The 22,450-nt window shown below is 38.7% G+C and overlaps 3 protein-coding genes and 1 long non-coding RNA gene across 9 annotated transcripts in view; 1 reads left to right on the top strand and 3 right to left on the bottom strand.

Annotated features, from left to right (window-relative positions):
- LOC122535740 overlaps positions 1-21,636 on the top strand; it is a 47,820-nt gene extending 26,184 nt beyond the window's left edge. The window contains exons 2-3 of one of the 2 annotated variants that reach the window (XR_006308243.1): positions 20,446-20,714; positions 20,991-21,636. This is a non-coding gene — a long non-coding RNA (uncharacterized LOC122535740). Of the gene's footprint in view, positions 1-20,445; positions 20,715-20,984 lie in introns of both variants that reach the window. The other variant, XR_006308245.1, reaches the window with a different exon arrangement.
- Positions 100-3,050, bottom strand: LOC122535674 (leucine-rich repeat transmembrane protein FLRT1-like). Its single transcript, XM_043667412.1, has 3 exons — positions 2,812-3,050; positions 2,432-2,720; positions 100-2,079 (listed from the first exon to the last, which is right to left on the bottom strand). The coding sequence occupies exons 1-3, from the start codon at positions 2,946-2,948 to the stop codon at positions 328-330; spliced, it is 2,178 nt and encodes a 725-aa protein (XP_043523347.1). The 5' UTR covers positions 2,949-3,050; the 3' UTR covers positions 100-327.
- On the bottom strand, positions 3,071-9,518 carry LOC122535682 (organic cation transporter protein). Of its 5 annotated transcripts, XR_006308233.1 has the most exons (10): positions 8,875-9,517; positions 8,520-8,700; positions 7,831-8,070; positions 6,863-7,121; positions 6,451-6,619; positions 5,995-6,290; positions 5,536-5,819; positions 4,896-5,272; positions 3,487-3,578; positions 3,071-3,391 (listed from the first exon to the last, which is right to left on the bottom strand). XR_006308233.1 is itself a non-coding variant. In XM_043667448.1 (8 exons), exons 2-8 carry the CDS (start codon positions 8,691-8,693, stop codon positions 4,949-4,951), a joined length of 1,746 nt encoding a protein of 581 aa, XP_043523383.1. In that variant the 5' UTR covers positions 8,694-8,700; positions 8,850-9,518; the 3' UTR covers positions 4,538-4,948. The 5 variants fall into 5 exon arrangements, 3 of the variants coding, with proteins under 3 accessions (XP_043523383.1, XP_043523359.1, XP_043523374.1); XR_006308234.1 differs by lacking the exons at positions 3,071-3,391; positions 3,487-3,578 and adding an exon at positions 4,048-4,303; XM_043667448.1 differs by lacking the exons at positions 3,071-3,391; positions 3,487-3,578 and having other exon boundaries at positions 4,538-5,272; positions 8,850-9,518.
- Positions 10,664-16,154, bottom strand: LOC122535665 (vitamin K-dependent gamma-carboxylase). Its single transcript, XM_043667403.1, has 10 exons — positions 15,909-16,154; positions 15,322-15,571; positions 14,908-15,229; positions 14,113-14,286; positions 13,807-13,970; positions 12,799-13,181; positions 12,509-12,709; positions 12,132-12,376; positions 11,609-11,923; positions 10,664-11,412 (listed from the first exon to the last, which is right to left on the bottom strand). Exons 2-10 carry the CDS (start codon positions 15,548-15,550, stop codon positions 11,253-11,255), a joined length of 2,193 nt encoding a protein of 730 aa, XP_043523338.1. The 5' UTR covers positions 15,551-15,571; positions 15,909-16,154; the 3' UTR covers positions 10,664-11,252.
- Positions 21,637-22,450: the final 814 nt, after the last annotated feature.

Raw genomic sequence — 22,450 nt, 5'->3', positions numbered from 1 at the left:
TAATCAGCGTCGGAACGAATATTTTTGCGTCGATACGTAGAACGAGAGGGAGGGAAATAGAACGAGGATGAGCGAGGCAGAACAAAAGACGCAAGTGAATCGTGAAAATTGACCGACGATTTTATTTCGAAATTTCATTTCCAACTATCGACATTTCCCTGATGGAGCGTCATCGACAATTGACAACTGACACGCCGTACGTTTTCGGCCGGCGGCCAAATTTCACGCGATTCGAGGCGAGAATCGGCTCTATCTAGTTTCGCGTTGCAACGTTCGTCGATGGTGCGAATTTTTCAGTTGTACGTTGGCGCAAAACAACCGACCGATCTAATAGGCATCAGCTTCGTAAACGCGATCGTTCTTCGTGTCTATCGTTTGAGAGACCGAGGGAATCGAGTCGGAAGGATGCGGCGGTAACGGAGGAGCGATCGATTTCCGTTTCTCCTGCTCGCACTTGAGCCTCGCCCAGAGAGCCAGCTGCGACTCTGTTGTCTCCATCTGCGATATGTAGCTATTCCGATCGCTCTGGGAACTCCTTCTGGACAGTCTCGACGTCCCAGTAGCCAGCATTCTCTTCGGAGGCAGCGGCGTCACGTAGTCATCCTCGTGAGACTTCCCCTCCCTCTGCTTCCCCTCGTCGATGTCGACGCCCTTCGGGAGCACGATCGCGTCCACGTTCCTTCGTTTCACGAACATCACCCGTTTGCTGCCGCGGAGCAACGTCGGGTGTCGTCTTATCATCAGGAACGAGAGGATACCACCGACGAGGAACAGCAGGATCAACGACAGCGTCAGCGCGAGGAAGACCAGGCTCTTGTCCGCGTTCGTTAACCAGGTGCCGGACTCGTAAGTCGACTTGGTAGTCACCGCCAGACAATTCAACGGGGACACTGTGTCTCTGTTATCATCGAGCAAACAGATCGTGTACGTCGCTTGCTGATCGATATCCCGCAACCGATAAGAGCGCCTCGCGTTTTTCGCACAGCCGAGCGAGCCGATGACGTTCCTGTTGTCGAACCAGAGCAGCGTGAGCCCTTCGCTGAAGTCGGGCAGGCTCACTTGTATACTGTGATCGAGGATCTCCGATACGTAGAAATCAGGAAATCGAGAGGCAAACTGAAGCTCCGTGGACAACAATTTACGCGTATTGAAAGTGTGCGCGTATGGCTCGGCGTGATTGCAAATCACGTGGACCGTTCCGTCGGTTTCAGTGGTCTGTTCGGAGGATTGGACTTGCTGAGTACTGGTGGTCCAATGGTCAGTAGATTCAAGAGCGGTGGTTGGTCGAGGACAGAAATCCGCTTGAAAGAATGACTTGTTAGCGTTCTCCTTCGGAGTCTTGCAAATTAGATATTCAGCGTTCGATTGACTTTCCACGAAATCCTTCAACCATTTCAAATTGCAGTCGCAGTGCCAGGAGTTGTTGCGTACGAACATACGAAAGACGTTTGGTTTATTCACGGAGTCGAGCAATCCCTCTGGTAGCCAGGCGATATCGTTGTCGTACAGCATCAACTGTTCTATGGACGAGGCCATCGGTTTCAAAGTATCTGGCGACACTGTCTTAATGTTCGAGTGGTCCAGATAAAGCGATCTCACATTTGGCACACCGGCGAACAATCCGGCATCGATCGCGAATAGATCGTTTCCCGACAAACGTAATATTTCCACGCTTGACAACAACGCTGTCCCGCCAGTTATGTTTCGCAGCACCTCTCGATCGTTGATCGCTTGGGTCAAGTCCAGCGTGGTCAAGGAACCCGCCGCCTCTTCGAGCAAATTAAATTCAGCCGACTCGATGACATTCTCGCGAATATTCAGCGCCTGCAACGCCTTAAGGTGACGGAACGTCGCCTTGCGCAAAGTGGTCAGCCTGTTTTTGACCATGGTGATTGTTCTCGTTCGTGTGTAAATGGGCAACGAGAACGCGTCGTCGTCTATTTTGCCGAGGGAGCAGCTCGTGAACGTTAACTCCTCGATCGACAAATTGGTGCCCAGCCAATTCCATCGGAGCGTGTTCTCGGGGAATTCGCAGCCGACGAGTGACAGTTTTACGGATTTTGCGAGCTTGCAGTCGACCTGTACGTGAAATTCACGATGAACCAGATAGGTACACCTTGGCTCAGCAATCTTAGGATTGTGTTTGTTTCGAAATTGGAAAATTAAATGATACTTTGCATATGTAATTAGAAAGAATCTCTGAGATAGATATATCAATGTTATTACTATTAATTTTAGCATTATTAAATATATTAGGAACATCTGCAAAATAAATATATTGACAATTGTGTCATAAAATACACGCGCACAATTGAAAGATTTCATTACCTACGATAAATAAATATTAAAGATCAAAAATGTCCAAGATGTTCCAAGATTCTCGAGCAGAAGTGTACGTGATTTAAATATACGTAGAAGAAATATCGTTCACCTTGAATTTGTTCTCGATGAAGTTTGACACTACTGTTCCAGAATCGTACGGGATATTCGAGCAGCTTACTGCATCGCACGTTTGAATTTGACAATAATTAGTCATTCTCCGTCCAATGATGCCACCCAAAGATTGTTGGAACTTCGATGAACTTTTGTTCGTGCTGTTCTGTTGATTTTCAGTGGAGAAGTTGCTCTTGATCTTTTTATAATTTTTTATGCTCAAACACACGTAGGACGACCATAGTAAAAGTGCCATGACTGCAAGCAACAGAACAGGCACAGCAAACCTTCGCCAATCGAAATTGTATTCGTTAGTGCGTTAAATATTATTATTTTAAATATTAAAGATTTTATTTTTCTTTCTTTTTTTTTTTGTACCTTGCCACATCCTGAGGTTTGGCAACGAAGATGGAGCGAGTAACAAACTTTTTGACGAACATGTCGATACTGCACGGAGGAACGATAGTCGCGATTAGCTGACGAATCCAATTAATGCCAGAACGCATGGCAATCATATCTACGTTTGCAATTGATTAATTTTATCGCATTTGTATTATTAGATGTTTGAGGGAGAAGGTTGCATAAATTATCAACTCTCCTTTCTCCATCGCAAAGAGCTTACTGATTTGAACAATTTTCAACAAGTTGTAATTATCGTGACAAATCGAATTACGCGAAATAATAATAATAAATTAATTTGAAAGCGATTGCGTACAACTTTCAAAGTGGACGATCGAAGACAAGAGTCACTAGGCATTTACGCCAGTTTACGTTTCCATTGGAAAATATAAATTATTTAGAAAATAAAATTTTCACTGAAACGAAATATCTGTATTGTACTTGCGGAATTTCGGACAGCATTTGTATCATTTTATAGAAATAACGAGTCGGTCTTCCCATCGTTGTAACGCTCTCTGGATATCTTCTCTCTTATCATTTGGTCGTTAAAAGCAGATATCTGAAAACAAAAATGAAAATAAATTGCAAAAACATGATTTTTTGTTAATATCTCTGCATAAAGTCATTTTCACATCACTTTACTGGTATACGTACGCTAAAAAGCATCCGTGATCGCTGTAAAGTCCATCCTCGTGTGCCAGTTTCGTTTCTTTTTCTCAACGAATCTCGAAGTTTCCTAAGTATTCCTGTAATTTTGAAGATTATTCCGTCAGAATTTAAATTCTCTAATAAAATTGCTATTGCAATTTGTTCACCAATCGTCATGTTTGTGAGACTCGACAGTCTTGCATGATCTCGACAGAATGTTTAGCATGTAATACGATTGCATTTTGGCGAAAAAGATATCTGACGCAGATGATTTGCAATACTTTGCGCATTGCTTATTCCATTTATAAATGAGATATATCTGTTCTTATGCAACGAACGAGAAACAAAACAAGAAACGCTCAACTCATCATGTTTGAAAATTTCTATTAATATTCTCTAATAGAAGTGGGGAACCGACTAAACTAATCGCAGTCCCACTAGATTCGTATCGGAAAAGATAATTACGCCGAGATTGAGAAATTGCGTATCCTTTATGTTTCTATTACACGCAACGAACAGTTACAATGACCAGTGGAAAAGGGAAATCAAAGAAATTTTACACAAGTATTGTAAGTGAGAACGCATGTATTTCTATTTCGACATTAATACTTATTAAACAAATAGACTTTGGTAAAACAGCTGTACGCTTGAGTCATCGTCGAGATCACCACGTTTCGAATCGTGGATATTATAATAAAAAAACATCTGTTGATAATATCAAGTACTTGTATAAAAACAATGTAAAACGTAGTTGGAGAAGTATACTGGCATTTTAGAGTTGCAACAAGACCATGATTGTCATGGCTACGTGGTTAAAACCGATCTAAAAATGTATAAAACAGTTACAAATATTGAATATAGTTGATATTCATAACAATTTAATATTTAATTTTAAATATTAAATTATATTTAATATTTAATATTTAATTATTACAAATATTTACTGTATATTAGTAATAAGAATTAATGTTAGTTATACAATTGATATTTGTAATAATTTTTATAATAAACGTTGCATCTAAATCTGAATATTAAGGTTTATTACTTGTAATATTTCTATGATCTTCGTACGAAATATGTGCTTGCATTAAACATCTAATACGTTCTAGTACGTATAGTACATTTTCAGATTTGTTTGTCAAATATAATCGTGATATTCAAATCTCGCTAGAATGCTAAAATTACGTATAATGATATCTTCATGAAACGACATTACGTTTTTCGTGAACTACTATACACGTACTATGTAAGAACACATTGTCAAGAAACTATCGCTTCATCGATACTTGCAACAGGGAATTGGCCACAATGATATATAATATAATAACTTAAATAGTTAAAATACAAATACACTTTTATTAAAAATCTAGTCTCACTTGAAGAACGAGTCTTGAAATACGAAAACGAGATCTTACATTCCCTTCGTGAGAATTGCTAGATGAATAGATTCAAGATGTCTGAAGAACGTCTAAGAGATGATCGCGCTTGTCAGCTGCGATTTGCGACCCGACCTTACGCACAGCACAACGTCTTTTACACACTTGTAGCCATTGTAGAACGACACGTTGTCTCGTTCCTCGGTAATTTCTTCATCGACGGTGTTCGCCAGTGGCCTGCCGCGAGTTTCCGGCAATACTAGGCACAATAAACCCGCAATTAGAGCTAAACCGCCGCAAAGAGTAGTTGGCCCCCACCACACCGCAGCTCCCAATAAATCGGCGACGTAAGGGGCGGCCACACTTCCGACGTGAGACATCGCGGAATTCGTACCGACCGCGGAGTTTCTGCAGACCTGTTTCGAAAGAAGCAAATTTCAAACATTTCTAAAAAAAAAGAAGAAATTTGAAAACAAAGATATTGAATCACGAAGAAGAATTATTTGTACATTGACTGCAGCAAATTTTACGTTATGAACTAAGGAAATGGAAGAAAATGAAAATTTGTTTCATCTTTCTGAACATTCCACTTTGAACGTGTCATGTCGTTTCTTCTTGATTCTTGGATTGAAGAAATCTGCAGTCTTGTGATAATATGGCTACTATATATAGTATTTACCGTAGGAAAAAGCTCTGAGCTGTACAAAATGGCGATGCCATAAGCAGCTGACGCGCTGAACCTTCCGATTAAGGATACGATCATAATCGTATCGCTATCTGTCGTTGGAATTGCAAGAATGGAGAGCAAACACAACGCAGCTATGATGTACAAACTTCCGCTTCCTGTACGTCGTCCCATGACCATCAGAATCGGCGTTGGTATTAAATAAGCTGGTATTTCGGTCAGACCCATTACTGACACGTAGATGTACCGGTTTGTGGAGAAGTTGTTCACATTTAGTGCTGTAACGACCAATAACAGATACCTAAAGTGAGCTTATAAAACACCATTGACTTGATACAAAACTCTTGTTACGCGAAATTATTCGTTTTCCTATAAGTTCATATAAACTTAGGGTTCTATTGCAAAAGTATGATTGTAACTCTTTCAGGAAATAAATTTAGATCGTTCGATTACCTAGCGCATAGTAAGTCAGAGAAGCTGTCATCCAGGTAAAATTCGTGATAAGAAGTCTCTTTCGTAGTTCGCTGTTGCTGATAACCACCCAAAACCCTTTGATATCTTCGTGTAATCTTTCTTTAATGTTTTTCGATTCTTGTTTTGTCTCTTCTTCCTCTTTTTCCTCTATATTTGACGCGATTGACGTGGTCATCGTTATATCGGGACTTGCCTTAGACGCCTTGTTAATTAAACTCTTCGCCTCATCCCGACGGTTGTGAGCTATCAGCCATCGTGGAGATTCTGGCATGAGCCTGTAACAGTGTAATTACATAATATTTCACAATCGAACTATCGCGATGTGTTTCTTGATTAAATCTCTCAATTGATCGGATCACTTTGTGAAACAGTTTCAGAAAAATTTAGCAAATCAGTCTCTTCGAGAATCTTTACGTTACGCAGCAGCAGACTAACCATAACTGTATTAGCAAAAGCAGAGCCGGTAGAGATATCGCTAATTGAATGTGCCTCCATTCGTGCAGCAAATAAGCTACACCTGAGACAATAACCATTCCTAAAGCGTAGCCGATATTGTAAGCGATTCCCATCCATTGTCTGTGCTTCTCATTCGCTACCTCTGTAACTGAATAAATTGAACGGCCCGATCAACTAGTTATATTAACATTAATATTCGTATGTAATATCAATACAATCGTTGCAATTAAAATTGATATATAATTATGTAAGATTATTTGAAAATTAACGTACAAAGATTTTAAAAGTCGATAGACTTTTTTTTTAGAAATCTTTCTGAGAATGTCTTTAAGAAGGAATTATATTATTATTATATTAATTTAAAGGAATTATATTAATTTAAAGTACCCACGTGTCGTGAAAGCTGAATACAGTATGGCTGCGTGACTAGCACCATTAATTAATCTCGAGATCATGAAGCCCCAGTACCAGGGCACGATGGCACCAGCTGGACCAGAAGTGATTAACATTATTGTACCAATAACGCAACAGATTTTGCGGCCGTATTTGTCCGCGAAAATTCCGAAGAAAGCGCTGCCTAATAACTTTCCGAGTGACAGTGCCATGTGGGTGCTCGAACGTGCCGCGCTCTTGTCGCATACCAAATCCCACTGGAATTAATAACAAATTCAATTATTTATAACGTTTCGTTAAAATTAAATCATTGATTATTCTACTCAGACGAGAACTCCTTAGGCACGTATTATTTTATAAGATGAAGTTCTTGGCAATACTGTTCAGAGAAGATTAAAAATTTGAAACATTTTCTTTTACTTCTTTCCACGAAATACCAAGAAGAAATTTTAGATTTCTAGATGATTATAACTAAACTAATTTTATGTCATTTTGACAACGTAACTTATTAATTTTTGAGTTACTTTGAGAAAGAATATTACACAAAAATTTATTAATTTTTGAGTTACTTTGAGAAAAGATATTACACTGTAATTTATTAATTTTTGAGTTACTTTGAGAAAGAATATTACACCAAAGTGTACTAAGCGAAAAAGATATTTATTTACTCAAAAAAAATCATTATTAATATTAATTGTGTCTTTATTCCCCAGAGAATATTCTGAATAAAATGTTCGTTTGTACAAATTACTTACACGTTCCAAACTTCGAGCGCGAAAGTTCGAGTTTCTAGAGTGAATAGTACTAACTAACGTGGGACGAGAGTCGGAAATTGGCTTAGGGATGGTATACTACAGATGTCGCCGTGAGTACGAAACAAGATGTAAACGGCTTTCCTCGGCGAGAATAAGGGTAGTTCGAGGAAACTCAGCTACAAAGTAGTGATTAGTGAAATACAGTACTCACGTCTTGCACGAGAGAAGTTCCATCGTTATTATTTGCGAAATCCCTTACGTCACAGAAAATCGATTCGGGTAGAGGATTGGAAATTTTGTACTCTAACGCCTTCTCGAATCCAATCTGCGCAAAATTTTCGTAATTGTAATTGTACATGGTGCACGGACTGGACGACGAGATGTTTCTTATTTCCTCGTCCGTCCAAATCGCTCCAGTCAGACTTGGTATCGCGCACCAATGTTTGGGAACCTGTGAAATACAATTGTCTAATTATTTACGTACATGTATTTTTATAGAATATTTTACAAATCTATTATTATTCATATGCAGTGCAAATATATAGAAATCCATAGTCCAGTTACAATAAATACAATAGCGTGTTATTACTTTTCGACACGCTGGTGTTCATTATAAGTGGATTATGGTTATACCATAATGCAATAATTAGATTATAATACAATAGCGTGTCAAAGAATAATAACACGCAGTATTTAACTGTATTTAACTGGACTGGATTTTTAAGCATTTATAAGAAATGCAAAAATGTATACGATATATGTATATAATCTGCAAATGTAATACTTATCGCGATATTTTCTACTTATATCTGTATGAATGTCTGCGTTGTTAGATTTTCGTATTAATCGCGCGATCGAAAAATGTGATATGAAAACGAAATCTGATAAAGAGACGCTTACATCGGCGATAAAGATATAAGACATGGAGTGCATTCCATTGAATACCATCGGCGTCAGTGTAAAAATGAATATTGTCCATAGAAAGTTGGATCCACGTCCGAGCTTATCGAGCGCTTCCAAAAGAGGATCCATGACTTTCGTTTGCCTCCTATCGTTATCTCCGTCGGTGGACATGTTTCCTCTGGAAATCAGACGAGCGAGGTAAATAATTTCTTAACATTCAGAAACGACCATTCAAAAGTTTGATTTTAATCGACGTGATAAGCTTGTACATACAGTATTCAGAAAGCATTATCCTCAAACGAATTCAGAAACAGTCGTGAAACTTACATGTAGAAAACAAGAAAGAAATTACCAACCGATTATTGTATTCGCTGTAAAGTCGATCGCGTTGTAAATCCAATTAACAATCGCGCATCTTCTAATTTCAGAATCAACCAACAGTCACTCACAGTTCCACGTTCTCTCTCATTATTCCCTCGTGCAATTGATCATGAAATCGTCCAAAAGTCTTTATCGCTGAAACTTTCTCGATGACACTATCACACTTGCAGTACTCACTTTCATCGTATTTATCAGAGAATCTAAATTGCAGTACTCACTTTCATCGTATTTATCAGAGAATCTAAATTTCTCGGAAATTTACCTATGACTCTAGGAACGACATTTCGATCACGTTGATTCGAATCGATTACACTTTTCACTTATCGATCTCGCCAGCCTCGCGATTAATTCGTCACTAGCGCGACTCCAACGCACTTTTTCCAACGTTTCTGTGATCGAAGGTGTTTATACGATCGTGTGCGAGCGACTGACGATCGGCAACCGTTTCCTCGGCCACGTATCTCGATAAGCAAGTTTCTAAACAGGTATGTACGTAGCGGTGTTACGCATGCCGGTGTCGATGGCCATCGCCATATGTGTACGACTATGATTAGACTTTGGGTTTTTATGCAAATCTGTATTTTTCGGAATATAATGAAGAAAAAAACCTCGATAGCAAAATTGTTTTATTGTACTAAATATCGTAAAACTTGTCTATATTGTGTGCACTGTGTACAATTTCGTACTTTAAAATCCCCTATGAATGCATGAAAAACCATAGTTCAATAAGAAGAAAGAAATAAGTTGTGCAACGTGTTCTTTATCGTACAGCAACAATATAATGTCATTGTAGACAAAATTGACGGGGCAATATGATACAGTAGATACATCACTGGGACGAGCATTAGATTCACCGGATGCATTTACTTACACCTTATCAAACGAAATAGCTTATTAGAGTGGTAGGAGCTATCAAATTCGTCCGATTAAACGTTGGCATACGTACGATTGATAAGCGCTTACGTCAGGGGAAGAAAAGGAAGGATTGAATTGCGTTCATTTTACAGCAACGTGAACGCAGAAATGTTTTAATTGACGTTGACATCTGTTATCTTGTCGAGAATCTGTTTGTCTGACACTGGCACTCGCTGCAATACACTTCGATTGTGCCAAAAATTCTTGGCCTCGTTAAAAAGAAAAAGGCAAAACACCAATTGATTGTTTCAATTTAAAAAAATTGTTTCCCTTGTAGAAATTCATTATTCGCTTATCGTTATACTGTTGACTTACGAAAGTAATGTTTGAACACTGATATATGTTATAAAAAACATTTTGAAATTTTATCAGTATGAGCAATGAAACATATCTGTCACGATTACGTTAATAAAATTTGAATAAATTGAATAATCTGAAAATATAGAAGTTAAGGAAGTGTATGAAAATTGTCAGACAAAATGTTAACTATATAGTTAGCAAATAGTACGAGTAATGGTCTAATTTCATCATGATAGTCGAGTCTCGCTACGATGCTAATGAAATTTCAAAATTTCACACGTAATATATTTATAAAAGATTCGTACATGTATTCAAATGTTTTAGCGAACCTGCGGACACATCTTCACGTATGGTATTTTTTTATGTTCATTTTCTATTGGGAAACCATTTGTATTGAATTTGAAAAATTTCGAATTCATCATAATGACCACTCTCTGGGTTGTTTAGGTATTAAAACATGCTTCTCTTTTAGATTTCGTCGATTTTCACAATGAGCCGCGAATCAAATGAGCAATCGAAGCAGATTATTGACTATTTATTTTTACCATTTGTAGTCTGCACGATCGCAAAGTTCGACGTCGTCGAGGTTAGTTTTCGCGTCGCGGTTTTTCAATTGCATTTTGCGCGCAGGCCGTGAACAGGAAAGAACCGATTCGAGCGTATTATTAGAACCGCTGTGAATCGCTCCTACACAGGCGTAGATCAGTTGACACACTTATGATCACTAAGTCTTCCACTTTGTCGACTATCTTTTTATTAAGAATTAATAATAGACTGTCTCAGCTTCGAAGCTCGTCGTGGCAGTGATCTTATGACATTATCTTTTCGAACGTGAAAAATCATTACATCTTCCATTAGTTATGATATATATATATATATATATATATAATTTACAATAACTGATAATCGGTAACAAATACTCTTTGGACACTTATATCTATTTTATCTATTTTAACCGAGGCGAAATAATAACCCTATTCACTGAGGATCAATATCACAATTTTATCTCAGGTCAGAAAGGTTTGATCTAAGAATTTCTAAGAAAGAAAAAAAGAAAAAAAAAAAACAATCGTTCGTACAGAAACGAAGATCCATATCGCAAGATCAATCACTCGAGTCTCAAGAATTTATCGTTCATTTATCGATCTGCACTCTTCGCACCATGGGAACATCGTACACCAGGTAAAAAAACGCGTCCGCTATGTGATGAAACGCTCTTATCCAACCATCGATCTTGTAACCAATTTCTTTCGCGATTGGAAATGCCTCTCTCGGCTCTTCGGGCTCCGTCGCGCTGCAAAGGAACAAGTTTCTGATTTATTCTGTCAATTTACACTCGCAGCACAACGAGTTTTCAGTTAACCAGGCACAAAAGATACGAGCAGACATTCGGCATGAATCATCGTCGTGAATTTATCTGGCTATTAAACGACTGTGTCTACAATGAATTTAAAATGTGCGTGCAAACGACTTATAAAACGATTAAATACCCTTCCGTTTCTGGCTGCTCTTTATTTCGACTGGTACATGTGTACATGTAGCAAGCTGGATAAGCGCTGGTGGTCGTTACTTTGTGAAACTGTTCCGTTTCTATCGGAATCGACGAGCCTTTCGAAAGCACGATGTCGTATCTTCGCCTCTCGTCACTGTACGTTACTTCGCCTTCGAGAACAGTTAGCGTGACGTTGGTGAAGTTGTTCGAGATGTAATTGTCCAGATGCATGCCTGGGAAATCGGCGACGAAAAGGACGTCCGTGTCGTTCGACCAGGTGTATACGTGCTGCTGTATCTCGTCCAATTTGTATCTAAACGAAAGACAATGGAATGAAACAAAACAGAGTACACGGATAAAAATCAAAGTACCATTACATTCTATATTCAATCGATATTATTCGTCGTTTAAATAAGATCAATTTTGATCGCGTTCTAGCCGATTTATGAGATCGTTCAAAGATCGAAACGACGGCGGTATTGAATCAAATCGCCGAGTAAACAACACGCGTCTGTTCGCACCTGTAGGAATTATATTCCGAGAGGAGTGGCATCAAAAAGGAAACGGGCTTAAACGGGTGCCAATCTACCGTCAGCAAGTCAACATTCGGATTAAACATCCTCTGTTGGAATCTTCCGTTCAACGAACACCACACGTCGATGTAGATGCTCAAGTTCGACGACAGCCGTGACCATTTTCGCTTGTCGCTTGTTCCGCGTCGAAAGTCGCTCTCGAAAATCTCGTTTTCCTGTTTAATTAAATTATCCTGCAAACGTCGTGTCGTTTTACAAGCTGTACATGAAACTTCTCATCCGCTGGCGTGAATTTTTCGTTTCTCGCCCAGATAACTAAGATTCGTATTGCGACACAGGATTGTATCGATAAAGATGACGCTTACTCTTAAACAGGAGGCATACTGCACGGCCATGTCGCCGTGTTTCTCCCATCGATTGGTTTGCACCCACGCTGTAGGGTCCAGATAACGATCCTCGTTGCTCACGTTGTCGTGAATTCTAATTACAACGAGCACAGTGTCCCAAACGTGGACCATCATGTCCCAAGAGTATCCGTACATTCCTGGCACCCAGTTATTGTAACCCTGTCAACAATGAGCAACAATTACCGATCGTCGAAGTGGGCTGTATGCAAACGGCTCGTGTAATGAGGAACTTATTAACATTAGTGTACCTGCGTGATAAAATGAGAGTACGGTAAGAAAAACTGCAAGAATACATGGAATAGTAATAGAGAAACTACGAACTTTTGCTTCTTCGTCACTCTAGTCGATTTGCCTGCCTCCACAGATTTACAAGTAATTGTAGAGTTTATCGAGTCTGTACCTTCTTCGCGTCCGTCATCGATCGACGACCCGTTGTCAGTTCGACTATTTATCTCGTCGCGCGACTCTTTCGCTCGTTCTATCGCGATTTTCTTACAGTTTCTTATTTCCTGACGATTTCTCTTTGAGAACGAACGGGCACAGGTACGTTTGACGAATGTCGCGAGCCTTCGAGGCCAATTCGGCTTGCAAAACAGCGGCATCGTTGCGAGGCACACGTATGGAAACATTCCTGGGGATAATTTCGACGGAGATTAACGACGTTCGGAGAATTCCGACTGGCACAGTAGAACTCTTTCGTTTCGTTATTCAAACGAAATTTTACGACTGACCATGTGCAATTTATCAAGTTGTCTGATTGAAATATTTATTATTTTTTATACTCTTCTTCCTTGTACTAAGGGTGATATATCAATCATTAGTATAATTATAAAATTCCTAGTCAGTCGCTGTCTACAGATTATTCGACGTTTTCTGATACAGAGCTGAATATTATACCGCGGAATATTCCTCTTGCCAATTTGTATCTGAATAAAAAATGGAACAATAGAGTACGGTATTTTTATTTTCATCCAGAAATATTCAGCTCTCAAAGTGGAAGTTAGTGCAATACATTCCACTAATAGTCCGTTGACACTCGATAATACATAGTCGATTTTACATTGTTTTATCACTTATCTGAACGTGAATTCTTATTATGCGAAGGAAAAATTGTAGATAGTGAGCGAGAAGAGTGAGCGAGTATTCCTATTATATTACAATTATATAAATTATTTATCTCTTCCGACGAATTCATATCGAAGGAGTTCTGCTGTCTTCAGACGAGATTGTCGTACAGACGGATTAATAATACTTACCGATGTTGAACAATCTGGAGTTCATTAGGTGGAAAGCTGTACAAAGAACCATCGCAGGGATACGAGTTTTATCGAACAGCATCCAAAATCCAACCGTGAGGTCAAAGATAAATGCAAACCAGTGAACTATAAAAAAATCAGTCTGTTCCATGGTTAAAAATAATCTGAAATGGTGAAATATTGTTTTATCTACTGTCGAAATTCAATCGACTTCTGATAACAGCGTAATTAGGTTTCTTTTTTTAAATTTTTAATTTGATTTCTTTATCTGTTTGAATTCTTTTGATTCTCTTTAATTATACCTACTTGAATGGACTGAAGACCCAGTGTCGTGATAAGTTCATCATGGCATACCCTGACAGCCATTCTACGCTGGATTTTTTCAATCCAGCTATAAAGTACAGCGCAAAAAATTGGAACTTTAGGATGAAATAGTTCCACAGTGGCACGGTTCCTTTCATCTTCATAGCATCCAACGCACTGTAAGGGAATAGTTTTATTTATTTCTGACTTTGTAAAATTAAGAACTCTTCAAGTTGCACGGATTTATAAATTTAATATTTGGTAGAAAAATCAAACAAATCATCACCTAAAAAGTAATTTCATAACACTGGAATCATCAGAGTGGTCAAAATTACTAATTTCTAATTTTTCCATATGTTATTTTATAGATTTTTCGAGATTTGGAAGATTTTTCGTAAATAGAAGCTTGTGTTCCTTATTGTATCACAAACTTGTCTTATTCTCTACATTTTCATTTCTCTGAGTCGAATTTTATATTCCAACTTTTCTCAACAATGTTTGACTTTCCTCGTGAAAAGTTTATTTTAACATCCTTGAATTTTAATTATAATTACACGTAAACAAAATTTGATCGTTTAATTACTATGTAATTATTTAAAGTTACAAAAGTTATCATTAATTATCATTTGTTTAATTTAAATATATGAAAATTGACAAAAAGTTTAAAAATTGTTTCTAAATCGTTAATGAATCCAGTAATAAACTGTCAAGTGTGATTTTAATATTAAATTGATATAATAGTTCCCCGAATGTCTTGTATCAGTGAACTTTCTCGTTCAGATTTTCTTTCAAACTCACAAGTACTTGTTAGCCTCCGTACCCCAGAAGAGAATAGCAACGATCCCATACAGATACGTGTGGTTGTTCCAGTAACTTTTATCCAGGAGAAAGATGTACCAATACGGAATCGCGAAACAGGCGCAAGCTAGTTTGAACCGTGAACCAAGCATGATTCCAAATGCGCCTATCCACATTATCGTGTAAATTAGTATCATCCATGGCAACGTGGGGGCCTTCATTCCGTGAATTAATGGGAAATGACACTCCATAGGATCTCCCCATTTTATGTCGATGTCTGCCAGTCCTCGTTCCTCAACGACATCCAATACCATACACAATCCTAAACAATAGTCATTTAAGTAACACAGATGTAAAATCGTGCCACTGTCAATTCTATCTTTCGGCTACTATTTTTTCATTGAAACAACTTACCGAAAAGTGCTCTAACAACCCCCAAACTAGTGGGATCGGTTGGTCGGTACAAAAGCGCCGTGAATCTATCGAAAGAGGCAAGATCGTCCAGTTTGAACCCACATACTCTTTCAAACGTATTTTCCATCGTACATCTTGGAAATGTCAGTTTATCGTGTTCGTCACATTCACTTTTGCCATCTTCACAGAGCTGCGAGTTCGCTAGTTGTTGCCTGCTTTTCCTCCACATAGCTGCCGAACAACCATCGAACTGAAAATGAAACTACGAAAGTGACGATAGCAGTAGTATCTTCTTCGAATGTCGAAATTACCTCTTCGTCGTACGTTTAAACGCTCGTTATCGTTTAAAGTGCAATATTTGTCGATAAAAAGTGAGAAACTCGACAAGAGAGAGATCAGCGGAAAGGCGACGAAGGTTATGAATTTGGTTTTGAAATGCTGAACTTTGAATTCGTGGAGAGGAGACAATAAAACTCCGATAAGGGGCGCCGAGAACGAAATCAAATGTCCGGCGAACCGACGCGAAGAACCGAGCGTGAACGAACGAAGTTCGACGGAAAGTGTTGAAAGTGGCTCGGCTTACTTACCAAGGAGCGGCGAGTGTTCAAGCCAGAGTAAGATGAAACCGATCCGATGGCGATGTATTGAAGGTTGCTGGACTTCTGCGCGTTGCAGCTCGCAGCTGCAGGACTAGTCCGTTGAAGAAGAAATTCCGGAGGCTGAGAGAGAGCAGGAGCACCGTCGCCAGGCAACGTGCCCGATTATTGACCCGCGCCCGCGCAATAATAATATATTATCAGGCATTCTTATGTGCCGTTCTCAGGTTCATCGATGCACGCTATCGGTCGATATTCAAAAAATATATATCGTCGTCCACTTTTTTTTTTTTAGTAACGCACGAAATCGAAATAAACGAAATTTATACTAATACACACACGCGCGCAACAAGATCGTGCAGACCAATGTCTGTGTAAAGTTCAATTTTTGGCGATTTCATCGATGCGCGCTATTGGTCGATATTCAAAAAAATATATATCGTCGTCCACTTTTTTTTTTAGTAACGCACGAAATCGAAATAAACGAAATTTATACTAATACACACACACGCACAACAAGATCATGCAGATCAATGTCTGTGTAAAGTTCGATTTTTCGCTGTGAGATAAGAAACAGTTTGAGATTTTATAATTTTCATTTAGGTTTCCAGATGTCCAGTATTGGACAATTGATAATATTAGATTATGAAATTAGGATTGCGAGTGAAATTGGGAAGTTTCTTTAAAAATTATATGAAACGTGAAGGAAGGTTTTTAAAAGTCGAGAGAATATTTTGCAAAAACAATTTGAAGCGCTGGTTGACCTGTTGTATGCTGCTATATGTAGAGCCATTATGTTTAAAAATAAATTATCGTCAGTCACTTATCACCGTCATTGTCAGCACACTGTATAATTATATAACAAGGTCTGAAGAAATAAATCAATGTTTTTAACGCACGAGTGACATTACAAAACAATTGCTCGTTCTCGATTCTTCATTATCTACTTGCATTATTCTAAAAAGATAAATGTAACGAATGTATTTTAAAAAGTAATTAATATTTCGTCTCAGCGAACGATAAACCGTATAATTTTCTATAATTTTTTTCGACTTGCAGATGTATTTTAGCGATATTCAAGAACGATACGAGCACGGGGTAGAGGAAATTAGATTCTGAAAAGATAGATCGTTACGTCTAGAGTCCTTACTTTTCATCAACATGGTCCTATGGGATTTAAGGACGAGTTTCTCGAAACATTAATTCGAATCATTTCCACGACGATGCATCGTTTAACCCTTTTCCATCATCAGATTGATATATCGTCGATTTGCATTTGTTTCTTTCGCTCCATCAACCTTCGGATTTAGCTCACGTCATTATTAATTAATAGACCGGCCAGTTTTATTTCGACGAAGTGAGAAGAACTGCAAAATTGCACACAATGTAAAAGAATGTATAAAATGTTCAAAGTATCATTGCTTTCTGTAACATTTGGTATCGATTGTCGAAACTATGAATTTGTGCAAAAATTCTCAATGTTTGTCAATTAATGGAAATACTTCTGCAAAATAGATTGACATAGGTGCTCGGATATAGATGTGTATTCATGTTAGGCTCGTGGAGAAATGGTACAACGATTACGCTGTTTCTGAACGAGGCAGCGAAGTCTTTTTCGTCTCGCAGCTGGGGTGTTTCTAATGAATGGACGTAACTTCGGATTCGAAATCCCCAACGGCCGTTTTAAAGCCGTAAAACAAAGGGCTGATTTATTTCAGCACGCCCCTCAATCTGTCTCCGCGGACCACTTTTGATTAGTGCTGCCTCTTCAAACTTCTGAAACTATCGTCTCATAACAGACGACGGTAGCCTACTCCTCGATACGTCTTCTAGACAAGAACATTAAATGTACTCATACTTCTATAACACATTTTAACAAACGAATAAAAACGAAGTTGGTTCTTTGGCCTTCTTTTATTTTTGTTTCTTCGTGAAAATCACTTTACTATCGCCACTATCGTCAATAATTTACAGTTTGAATAAAATATTTTAATGGAGAAATAAATATAAACACTTTCACTTTAATTTTTAGATAAAATCAAAATCGAAAACAGGTATTTTTCGCAAATAATTCTTTTTTTCATCAGCCATAGGGAACGCAAGTCTCTCGTTTATCTACAGACTTCCATGCTGCATTTTCTTCAATAGACAAGCTTTCAGTCGAAAGAAACACGTCTTCCCTCGTTTTTTAATTTATCTTCGTCATATAGAAGCATCTCAACGGTTGAATGTTGAAAACCACGCCGGGGCATCTCATATTCATCGAATGTAGAAAAAGGCAGAAAAAGAGGACACCGTCGAAACGAGTACAATCTCTTCCGGCCGCGCCATTGGGAAACGAAACGCGACGGGACACGTGAGCAAGGAAATTAACGCCGTTGTTTGCTCACGGGCGCACATAAGAACCCCATCAACCCCCGCGCGATATTTGCCGAACGTATTTGTTCGGGAATATGAATCAGTCCACCTGGAATCGAGCGAAACACGAGAGACGAACGAATGAAAAAGAGAAAAAGAAAAAAAACACACGGACGAGCGACGAAGAGGCGAGGAGACGAAAGGAGATCCGCGATTGTCGTACGTATTTGCCCGGCTATTTATCACGGTTTATTATTTCCTATTGTCGATGGAGTCACGCATTGTTGGCGGACGAGTAGGGCCGCGGCGAATTTCTAAAACCGTGTCCGATCGAATTTGCATATATCGCCCGGGGGCTGCGTGTGCGGCGTCCGATTACAGGCCCTATTAATCGCGGTTCCGCATTGTTCTTCCTGATAACGTGCCGTGATACCAAGTTCTAAGGTCTTTTCCGAAGTTGTTTTCAACCGTTAACCGTTGTCAAGAGCGAAAGTCTTTCGTTTCGAATTGACGAATAATCCGTGAATCGTGACACTTTGAAATTACTAATCGTGAGTAATTATAAAAGTACGTGAACCGAAGGGCTGAAGTTTCTTTTCGAGGTTTTAAATTTTCATTTCGACTCGAGAGGACTTGGAAATTTTGAGACTATCGAAATGCATACAGAGGAACATGAAACAAAGTTTCTTCTTAAAGATTCCAGTTTACCTCTGGTTGTTCTGTTTTTTTACTCAACGACGTTCCCAAATGAAAAGTTTGACACGTTATAATTTCGATCGTCACAGATTTGAGAAGCGTATGAATGAAGTTTCCTTCTCAAGTTCTCTTGCTTTTCGTCGTCAAAGGTTCCGAGGGTGAGGCTTTCGATTTTCATTCGACGACGTTCTTTCACGAACAAGAAATTAACTAGATGTAATTTGCAGTGATTAGGGTCAACTTTTATCGAGCAACATTGCTGTTAACGATACTCGTTGAAAGTACAACAAGCAGAAGGGAGTGAAAACTTCATACGCTTCTACTATGACAGTGCTATGGTTGCGAGAGGAGGTTATACTATTCACAAAGTCTCGATCAAAAGTGTAATCCCAGCTGCATTAGACGGATGCATATTCATGTGAAAAGCAGAAGAATCAAAGGATGTTGCGGACGGCTCTTTATGCGCTGAAGAACAATGAGATGGATCTAGCGCGTGTCTGATATTATGTAATATCATATTCATCATATTCAAAAGTTTCTTTATGCAATGGAAACATATTGCGCGTACAGGAAATATGCCAACAAACTAAACTTACTGACAAAAGTTTTAATCGCGAGCATGAAAAACATACTTCGTACACTCGAAATTCCTTTTATTTAAGCTCAATGAACGTAATCTATATCTTATACACTTTTCTTTCTTTCTTTTTTCTTTTTTTATACATATTGGTGATTTAAAAGCGAACGTTTCGCCCGTGAAGAATTCCGGTGGCAACGATTTTTACGCGGCAAGTCCGAATGGCAAAAGGGATAGGGGGGACGGATGAAGTGGGCAAAAAAATCCGGCATAAAATTAACAGTATACAGCTTGCAGAATGCAGTTTGTTGCTCACTGGCAATATTTCACGACGGTCTCTCCCGCGAAGAGAACAGAGAGAGAGAGGGTTCGTTCTCGAGGGGGGTGTTTAACAATGGAACCCTTTACCCAGCCCCTACCGCCCAGCCAACATCCATACATCATCATTCATACTGAAAAAAAACCTGGGGGCACCTATGGCAGCCGACAGTGTATAGGGGCCTTCGAAATTTCAAAGTGCCCAGTACGCATCAAGTACTTTCTAATGCTACGCTGGATTTTTTCGCTCGCCTTGTTGAACGAAGCTCGAGTTGCACCTTTGATAGTAACAAGTTTCGTACTTGTCGCTTGCGAATGCTTTAATTCTTTAATGTGTATCGTATGTTCACGACGATTTTCGTTTCGAAGCGTTAAGGATATTATACGAAGAAATCTAGCTTGATGCAATATATATATTACGTTTTAAATCACTATCACTTTGTAAATATTTTATTATTTCGTTAAGATGCTGAAAGTCGGTGTACGATCGATATATACGGTATCGATATATACTTTATGTAAAAATGGAGAGAAAAGTAATGGAAATAAAATTTCTCTATAACGGGTCATAATTTACAGAGCAAAGAGAAGGGAGACCGGCAGTGGTCTTCGAACAAAACCATGAAGTTCTTGGCATCATTTCATTTCAAAAAACTGGCTGGCACCCTTCGAAAAATACTACCACGCCTAGGAATACCAAAAGGGGTTGTGCCAGTAGTAAACAGTGACGTGCGAAACTGTTGCAGAAGTGAAGAGAAAAATGAAGAGCCGGAGAGAAAAGTGTAAAAACCATTTTTCTCTCCTCTCCCCTAACGAGAAAAAGTCTCGCCATCCTCTGGGAATAAAAGGTACTAAAAAAAATGTTTCATAAAATATATATATATATATATATATATATATATATATATATATATATATCACTGTTTCAATTTAAAAATGATATATTTAATAATTAACATTCTATAAATCAGCAGTTACTCAATTATTTTGGTGATATCAGAAATTTTAAATAGCGTCAATTTTTCTAATTTTTCAACACCATACGAGAATCTGTAATAACATGTATCCTAGACAAAATTTAAAACACGTATCGGCCAATGTTGCTAAACGAGGATCAGTTTTAGGTCGAAACTCATCGATCAATAACGATCGTAGGACATCTATGGTCAGCGGAGCGTGAAAGGAACGTGAAAGAAGACAGAATGAGAAACGTAATCCGCTTTTCGAAAGGATGCAACCCCTTCGACGAGCCGTCGGTCGTGTCACAGCACGGGTGACCGATTGTAAAACCATGGAGTAACCCGCAAAGGGTTGCTGGATCGAGGCGAGAGGGAGACGGACAGTTTAAAATTGAGCCTCGTAATCGACGTGTAATCCTCTAAAGCCGTGACAGCCCGAAGATAATGGAACACCGATCGTCGATGGGTGGCCAGTTTGTTTTCCATGGCGGTCGTTACTTAAGCGTTCTCGACATTCGCGATACCTGTCGAGAATTCCATGCACGTTTGCGTGTCGATCTACTTACGAGGTAAACTCGAATCTGTTATTTGAATATATTTCTATTCTACGAGATGATCTTTTCATAACACTATAAACAGTACTATTATTCTCTGTATTGGAGAATAAATTATGATTATCGCAAGATTTTGTTATTTGACGTGTGACAGTTTGAAATTTAAAATTTCGTTTATTATAAATTAAAAGTCGAGGGATTATTTCTCCATTGTTGGATAAAGTATATATCGTACTCGATTGTAAACTAAATTTCAGCATTTTGTCGACGAGAAAATAAAATATTTGAAAAGTGAAATAGGATTTGAAATCTAATATATTAATTATATATATTGCATAAGTTTGAAATATACACAATAATACACGAAATAAACACCTGTGCAATTAATACAAGTCAGACCAGTCTTCCAAAAAGGTAGATCTATCTCTCCCTGCAGCTGGTCTGAAAACTGTTACAACGGAAGGTTTTTTTTCAGTTTTCTGAAAAAAAAAAAACAGATGCACCGATCCTGGCGCAACTTCGGCTTAGGGATTTTCGCGCGTAATTTTTTTGTCGTGCGGGTTAAAGTACCTTCCCCACGAAAATCTCCTTTTTGTTAGTTTTCTACTCGCAGTAGAAAACCTGCTCGAGGTTCAACTAGGTTTTTTTTTTCTCGAAGTTTGCTGCAATATCCACGTGGGGCGTTGGATGGAATTAAAACTATTAGAAGCTCATTAGCATTTCTCGTTTCGACAGTTCATGATCTCGAAAGGGGCAGGCTGACACTCGCATTATCACATGCGAACGATTTTCATTTTGGCGAAGCGTTCGTCCGGAAAGACGCTTCTGGGGTGACAAAACGCAGGGGATACAGGTACCGATGCGTGTACGACTGCTTGTCCTCCATGTCGTCACTCGCGTGATTCATTTTTTAAATCGTGAAACATCACCGAAGTCGAAAGGTTTGATTTGGAATTTTAGAAAATCGTTGTTAACGTGGAAACAAATGACTTTGAATTAAATTTTTTATTCCAAGAAGTTTTACGTTGCTGGACCTACAGTTGCTGGGATATCTGACAATGAATCAAATGA

Source organism: Frieseomelitta varia, unplaced genomic scaffold, assembly GCF_011392965.1.
Source record: "Frieseomelitta varia isolate USP_RPSP 00005682 unplaced genomic scaffold, Fvar_1.2 scaffold_152, whole genome shotgun sequence".
NCBI lineage: Eukaryota > Metazoa > Arthropoda > Insecta > Hymenoptera > Apidae > Frieseomelitta > Frieseomelitta varia.
This window is presented reverse-complemented; position numbering and strand designations above follow the sequence as displayed.

Coding starts and splice junctions, on each gene's coding strand:
- LOC122535674 (XM_043667412.1), bottom strand. CDS start 2,948: ATGATTGCCATGCGTTCTGGCATTAATTGGATTCGTCAGCTAATCGCG. Junction 2,721..2,811: donor AAACCTCAGGATGTGGCAAG/GTACAAAAAAAA, acceptor CGATTGGCGAAG/GTTTGCTGTGCCTGTTCTGT. Junction 2,080..2,431: donor TCATCGAGAACAAATTCAAG/GTGAACGATATT, acceptor TTTCACGTACAG/GTCGACTGCAAGCTCGCAAA.
- LOC122535682 (XM_043667448.1), bottom strand. CDS start 8,693: ATGTCCACCGACGGAGATAACGATAGGAGGCAAACGAAAGTCATGGAT. Junction 6,620..6,862: donor GTATTCAGCTTTCACGACAC/GTGGGTACTTTA, acceptor CAATTTATTCAG/TTACAGAGGTAGCGAATGAG. Junction 6,291..6,450: donor CTTTTGCTAATACAGTTATG/GTTAGTCTGCTG, acceptor ACACTGTTACAG/GCTCATGCCAGAATCTCCAC.
- LOC122535665 (XM_043667403.1), bottom strand. CDS start 15,550: ATGTGGAGGAAAAGCAGGCAACAACTAGCGAACTCGCAGCTCTGTGAA. Junction 14,287..14,907: donor ACGGAGGCTAACAAGTACTT/GTGAGTTTGAAA, acceptor ATTCCCTTACAG/TGCGTTGGATGCTATGAAGA. Junction 11,924..12,131: donor TCGGAATATAATTCCTACAG/GTGCGAACAGAC, acceptor TCTTTCGTTTAG/ATACAAATTGGACGAGATAC.